Consider the following 6,715-nt stretch of genomic DNA (forward strand, 5'->3'; position numbering starts at 1 on the left):
TCGGGCTCCACCTCCCTCCTAATAATGGCTCTTTAGGACCAAGAGTCTGGAATGCCACTTTGGGGTCCCAGTTGAGCACATTACCTGAGGGGGCTTTGAGAGCCAGGCCTACAGGGTGCTCTTCATGGTGGCTCCTGGGCAGCTGGCTATCCTCACCCCCTCCCCTCACATCTTCCAACATCACTCAGTCCCAGGATCTCCGGATATTGTTGGAACTCATCTCCACCTCACACAGCCAGACCAGCCTCAAGTGTCTCCCAGGAAAGACTGCCCCTGAGGCCCTGGGACGGTTCCCAAGCCTGCCAGAAATGAGGTGGAGGCCAAAACTGACCTTTGGATGGCTCGAGTCTTGGATGCCTGACAGCCCCAGATCCTGCTCCAGGTTCCTTCCTCAGGAAAAGCCAAGGGCAGGCACAACTTTGCCAAATCCCTGCCCCTCCTTCAGGCTGGAGACACCACCCCCAAACTCACCATGCGGGGAGGGAGGGTCTAGTAGGGACTCTTACTGCAACAGGGCCCCAGCCTTATAAAAAGCCCTGGTAACCCGGGCAGTTACACATCCTGTCTTTGTGTGTGGGGCTGGCTGGAGTCTCTCAGCCTCACCTGCCAGACAACACCCCCTCCTTCCTTACCCTGTATCCTGCATTCTCCTGAAACCTTGATCCACACAATGCCTCCCAACCTCACTGGCTACTACCGCTTCGTCTCGCAGAAGCACATGGAGGACTACCTGCAAGCCCTAAGTAATGGCCTCGCCCTCCCAGACCCCTGTCACTCCCTTTCTCCCCTCTTCCTTCCTGCTTCTTGGTCCCATGGAGAAGAGGGAATGCCCGGGGTTGGACACTGTGGAAAGGCTCAGGCGGCTGGCACCAGACCCGGGATCCATTTCTAACCAGGCATTGGTAGGAGGGGGTGAATCCACAGTCCCAGACCCAAAGAAGGGAAACTCACAGCCTGGAGGGGCTGCTGCAGGCAAAGGAGCTCCTGGCTGGGTAGCAGCACCCCTACTAACACGCAGCCCCCACAGACATCAGCTTGGCTGTGCAGAAGATCGCGCTGCTGCTGAAGCCGGACAAGGAGATCGACCACCAGGGCAACCACATGACGGTGAGGACGCTCAGCACCTTCCGAAACTACACTGTGCAGTTCGATGTGGGAGTGGAGTTTGAGGAGGACCTCAGGAGTGTGGACGGACGAAAATGCCAGGTACATTTCCCCTGGGTGGGCGGTGGCCGGAAGGAGGCATCACAGGAGGCTCCTAACAACATGGGGCAAAACACAGTGACCTTCCCCAGCCAGAGCAGCGGGGAGGAGGGGAATGGTCACCACAGCAGGGAATGCAGTCCCCAGGATGCCAGTCTCCAGAACTAACAGGTCCTGGTGCTCCCCGTCTCTCTCCCACTTCTTCCCTGCCCCCTCTTATCACCAGCCCAAAGGGCAAAGAACAGGCCAACCCAGACCGAAGAGCAAACATTTGCCCACCCTCCAGCCTGTGACACTGTTGGTCACCCAGAGTCTCTTTTACTTTAGCATCAATAACTTCACTCTCCTGCACTTCTTTCTACTTCTTACATATTCCTTCTTAGCCTCCTTTGCAGATCCTAGTCCTTCTATTAATCCTTTAAACTGGAGTTTTCTCCCCAGAGTTTTGTTCTTAATGTCTTCTCCCTTTTGTCTGTCCACTATCCATAAGCTAAATCATCTACACCCATGCCTTCTGCTTCCATCTATAGGCTGCCCTTGGCATGAATTCCCCAGCCACAGCCATCTCCTGAGCTCCAGGGCAATGTTTTCAACTGCCTACAAAATACAGTTGGCCCTCCATATTCATGGGTTCTGCATCCACAGCTTCAGCAAACTGCAAATGGAAAATATTTGGGAAAAATAAAAATAAAAAATAACCATACAAAATGATACAAACAAAAGATAATACAGTATAGCAACTATTTACAGAGCATTTACATTGCATTAGGTATTATAAGTAATCTAGAGATGATTTAAAGCATATGGGAAAAGGCTGGGCGTGGTGGCTCACACCCATAATCCCAAGACTTTGGGAGGCTGAGGCAGGCAGATCACTTGAGGCCAGGAGTTCAAGACCAGCCTGGCCAACATGGTGAAACCTCGTCTTTACTAAAAATACATAAATTAGGCCAGCGAGGTCGCTCACACCTGTAATCCCAGTACTTTGGGAGGCCAAGGCGGGCGGATCACCTGAGGTTAGGAGTTTGAGACCAGCCTGACCAACATGGAGAAACCCGATCTCTACTAAAAATACAAAAAATTAGCCAGTCGTGGTGGTGCATTCCTGTAATCCCAGCTACTCAGGAGAATCACTTGAACCTGGGAGGCAGAGGTTGCGGTGAGCCAAGATCGCACCACTGCACTCCAGCCTGGGCAACAACAGTGAAATTCTATCTCAAAAAAAAAAAAAAATACAAAAGTACAAAAATTAGCCAGGCATGGTGGCGCATGCCTGTAATCCCAGCTACTTGGGTGGCTGAGGCAGGAGAATTAATTGAACCTGGGAGCCAGAGGTTGCAGTGAGCCAAGATCACGCCATTGCATTCTAGTCTGGGTGACAGAGCAAGACTCTGTATCAAAGTAATAATAATAAAGTATACAGGGGGATGTACGTAGTTTCTCTACAGATACTAAGCCATTTTATTCAGCAGATTTAGTGGGGTGGGGGTCCTGGAACCAATTTCCGTTTGAACGCCAAGGTCAAATTCAAATTCACTGTCTTCCTATCCAAACCTACCCCACTTTTATATCTACTCTCTCCACTAATGGCAATAACCAGCCAGGCCAGAGACCTGGGAGTCATGGTCAATATCTATTGTTTCCTTACCTCTAGGCTCCCAGCACACACACACACACACACACACACACACCCCACCACCACCACATCTGATTGGCCAAGAAATCTTTGTAGCTTTTCTGCATTACACAGTATAGCAGCTGCTAACTTCAGATGGCCATTGAATACTTGAAATGTAAACTAGTCCAAATCTAGATGCTGTAAGTGGACTTTCGGACAATGCCAAATAAAAAGAAGCATTTCGGAAACGTTTATGTTGGTCGTGTGCTGAAATAATAATATTTTGAATATTTTTGGTTAACTAAAATATATTATTTAAATTAATTTCCCCTATTTCTCTTTACTTTTCTAATATGGCTCCTGACCCATTTTATTTCTGTTGAGCATCACTCTTCTAAATGGCTCTCCTGTGTTCCCTCCTAACCTTTCTCTATCACCACCCTAATTCAGGCCTTCATTTCTCACCTGGTGCCTGAAATTGTTTTTTTTTTGTGTGTGTGTGTGTGTGTGTGTTTTTTTTTTTGTTAGAGATGGGGTCTCACTGTGTTGCCCAGGCTGGTCTCAAACTTTTGACTTCAAGTGATTCTCCCGCTTCAGCCTCCCAAATGCTGGGATTATGGGCCTAAGCCACTGCACCCAGCTGGTTCTCAGGCTTAACCCTCCTCTAATCTGCATGCTGTAGCCACAGGGCCTACCTAAAATATAAATGTGATCATGTCACTCTCTGACTTACACCCTTTCTGTGATTATCTATTACATTACATCATCTATTACACCTAACTCAGCACACAAGGGTCTCTGTGAATCAGCTCTTCAATTGCCTGCACCACATATACTCCAGGTTAGAGCCCTTCAGAACTAATTGCCTTTCTCTTTTACTGCTATTTCTAGCTGTTTCTTTCCTTGCTAGAAATTTCTCATTCTCTCCAATATAATTAACTCCCAACTTCCTTAAAGATTTCACTCTGCCCGCCCCACTGCCATCCCTCACTCTTGCCTGGTGTCACAGTTACCTATTTACTGATCTTCTATCTCCTCAAGACTCTGAGCTCCTTGTTTGGGGCCTGTCCTATGGGAGAACTCAATAAAGGTTGATTGGAATGCTCAGGCCCAGAGGAGTTGACCCTTTATTTCTAAGGATACTTCAGCTGTTCTTGAAACCAAGAAAGAGGAGGAATGAGATTACCTGGTAGGATTCCCAACCAATCTCTCTTTTTTCTCAAAAGTCCCTCTAGGTCAGCCAGAAGTATCCAGAGGAAAAAGTCTCCATTCTTCATAAATGCCCTCGCCAGTTTCACCTCTACTTATCCTGCTACCACCCCTGCTCTCCCCTAAAGGTCGCTGTAGACAACTTTGGGCCCCCCTCGGTGACCTTTAGGAGTGGGAAGCTGGGTGATGGTTCATGCCTATAGTCACAGCACTTCAGGAAGCGGTGGCGGGCAGATCACTTGAGCTCAGGAGTTTAAGTCCAGCCTGGCCAACATGGAGAAACCCTGTCTCTACTAAAAATACAAAAATTACCCGGGTGTGTTGGTGCACGCCTGTAATCCCAGCTACTCTGGTAGCTGAGGCATGAGATTCACTTGAACCCAGGAGGCAGAGGTTGCAGTGAGCTGAGATCCTGCCACTGCACTCCAGCCTGGGTGACAGAGCAAGACCTTGTCTCAAAAAAAAAAAACAAAACAAAAAAACCGGGGGCAGGAAGGAGTCCTGCTGAATCAGAGCAGCTCCCTCACTCAGTGGAGGGGCTGCAGCAGACAGTATCTGCTGTGGAGTAAAAGGGGGAGCCCACTCAGAGTGAGATGGGAAGCATTTTGAGTGTCCTGCCTCCCAATCTTTCTTTATTCCCTCTTTCCACTATAGACCGTAGTAACCTGGGAGGAGGAGCAGCTGGTGTGTGTGCAGAAAGGGGAGGTCCCCAACCGGGGCTGGAGACACTGGCTGGAGGGAGAGATGCTGTATCTGGTAAATGGGGTGGGGGCTGGGTGTCTGGGAGAAGGGCCTCCAGCTATGAGGCATTCCCTTGTCCAAACCAGATAGGGTCACCACTCTTCCCCCAGCCCAGCCCCAATCCCTGTCCAAGGAATTGACCAGGGAGGGAGAGCAAAAGCACTGGGAGGAATGGGGAGAAGAAGAAACAGAGTGGCCAAGGTGGGCCCTGGCTATGAGTCGGATGAATGCCCATAAATCATCACTGGAGAGATGGAGGCTTCAGCCACTCACATCCCCTGACCCAGCCACCTTCCTTCCTGAGGGGTGGAAAATTGAGGATGTGGAATAGTGATACAATTGCTCATACATCAAACACTCAAGCTGCTGTATCCGGAAGGAGTAAATGAAGGTCAAGGACCTTGAGAAAGGGGCTCTGGCTGGCAAAAGCCCTCTTTCTCTCTCCCCCTCACTTCCCCTCTCTCCCCAGGAACTGACGGCAAGGGATGCAGTGTGCGAGCAGGTCTTCAGGAAGGTCAGATAGCCAGAGAGGAGCCGAGATCCCTCTAGACAGCACCAGCCCACAGACCCTCTTGTTGTGCCCCCTTCAAGCCCAGATTGTGCCAGGTCAGCTGTCCCTTCCTCTGGCCACCTTCCCTCCCTCTGGGTCCCTCCTCACCCCTCCCCGTGTTAATCTGTAACTTGCAGCCCCCAGGCCAAAGTCCTTTCTCAAACTCCACTGCCCAATAGTGACCTCACTTCCAGGTCAAGGTCTGCCCTCCCAGACGAAAGAAGCAGGCAAAGGGAAGAAGCCCCTGAGAACAACCAATCTCCGCTCTCTCCTGTCCATTTGACCTCTTCTTTTCCTTCTAAGAAAGAACTAAGCTTTGGGCATTTGGCGATTAGTGAAAATTCTATCCTGATGGACTTCTGGAAAACTGTGACTGGGGTTCAAGAGTTTAAACAGCGGCTACCGGCAGAGTCTTTTTGTCCATTTCTTTGTCCTTATTCTTGAGAAAGCCTCATGTGCTCAACAAAACCAGGCCCAAGACACAGCCCCACACACACAGGGTTCAACGGACTCCACGGTTCTGACATCTGAAGGCATCTGGCTATTTGATACTTCCATCCTATGTGTCGGGAAAGAGGGATGGAATGGGGTAAGACCTTTGTGCAATGCTTGGGGAGGCAGGGTGCTTCTAAATGGTGACCTGTCCTCCGTGTCTGCTTTGGGAAGGGCAAGCAGCAAGAAAGCCAGAAAAAGCTGAAAAAGGAAGTAGATGGAAGATGTGAGGTCAAGGAATAAAAGACAGGAATCCAGGAGTGAGAAGCCCTGCAGTCCTGGCTATAAGGACCCTCTGCTCAAAGGCCAGCAAGGCTGGAGACCAGAGATAAAGAGGAGAGCTGAGGACAGCAAGGGTCCCAGAGTTGCTGCCTTGGAAAACAGCCCAGAAGGGTGGAGCTGGCTCAGGGTCAAGGCCAGCTCCAGCCTCTGGCCTCCTCTCCACCTCCAGGGGCCTTGGTTCTTTCAGAATAAAAGTCCTAGGGGGGCAAGTATCAGAGAGAAGAGGGCTGAATGTGAGGGTGGGAAAAGAGCCTGGGGGAAGGGTTGAGGGAGATGGAAAGTCCCTGGCCCTCATCGGATGAAGACTCTTGCCCCATCTTCCTGCAACGGCTGGGCCCCCCACACACACAAGACAGTCACTAGGGCTCTGGTCAAGAACTAGGCTTGCGATACTGATCCTACCACACGCTCTGGAATGAATTTGGAATAGAAAAAAAAAAAAAAAAAGGAACTCAGGGTTGAATGGAAAATCTTATTCCCTGCCCAACCTCTCTGCAGATGTCCCCAGTAGAGTGGAAAGCCCCTTGTTTGCAAAGCCACCCAGCAGAAGCTCTGAGGGCTGCTGGAATCCAACTTGTCCCATTCCAAGGCACAGAAGGATGCTCCGTGTGTACTCACCC

The 6,715-nt window shown here is 50.2% G+C and overlaps 1 protein-coding gene across 1 annotated transcript; it reads left to right on the top strand.

Annotated features, from left to right (window-relative positions):
• Window positions 1-556: 556 nt before the first annotated feature.
• On the top strand, window positions 557-5,884 carry RBP5 (retinol binding protein 5). Its single transcript, XM_055277007.2, has 4 exons — window positions 557-743; window positions 1,028-1,206; window positions 4,685-4,786; window positions 5,241-5,884. The coding sequence occupies exons 1-4, from the start codon at window positions 671-673 to the stop codon at window positions 5,292-5,294; spliced, it is 408 nt and encodes a 135-aa protein (XP_055132982.1). The 5' UTR covers window positions 557-670; the 3' UTR covers window positions 5,295-5,884.
• The last annotated feature ends 831 nt before the right edge of the window (window positions 5,885-6,715 follow it).

Source organism: Symphalangus syndactylus, chromosome 5 (assembly GCF_028878055.3).
Source record: "Symphalangus syndactylus isolate Jambi chromosome 5, NHGRI_mSymSyn1-v2.1_pri, whole genome shotgun sequence".
Taxonomy (NCBI): Eukaryota; Metazoa; Chordata; class Mammalia; order Primates; family Hylobatidae; genus Symphalangus; species Symphalangus syndactylus.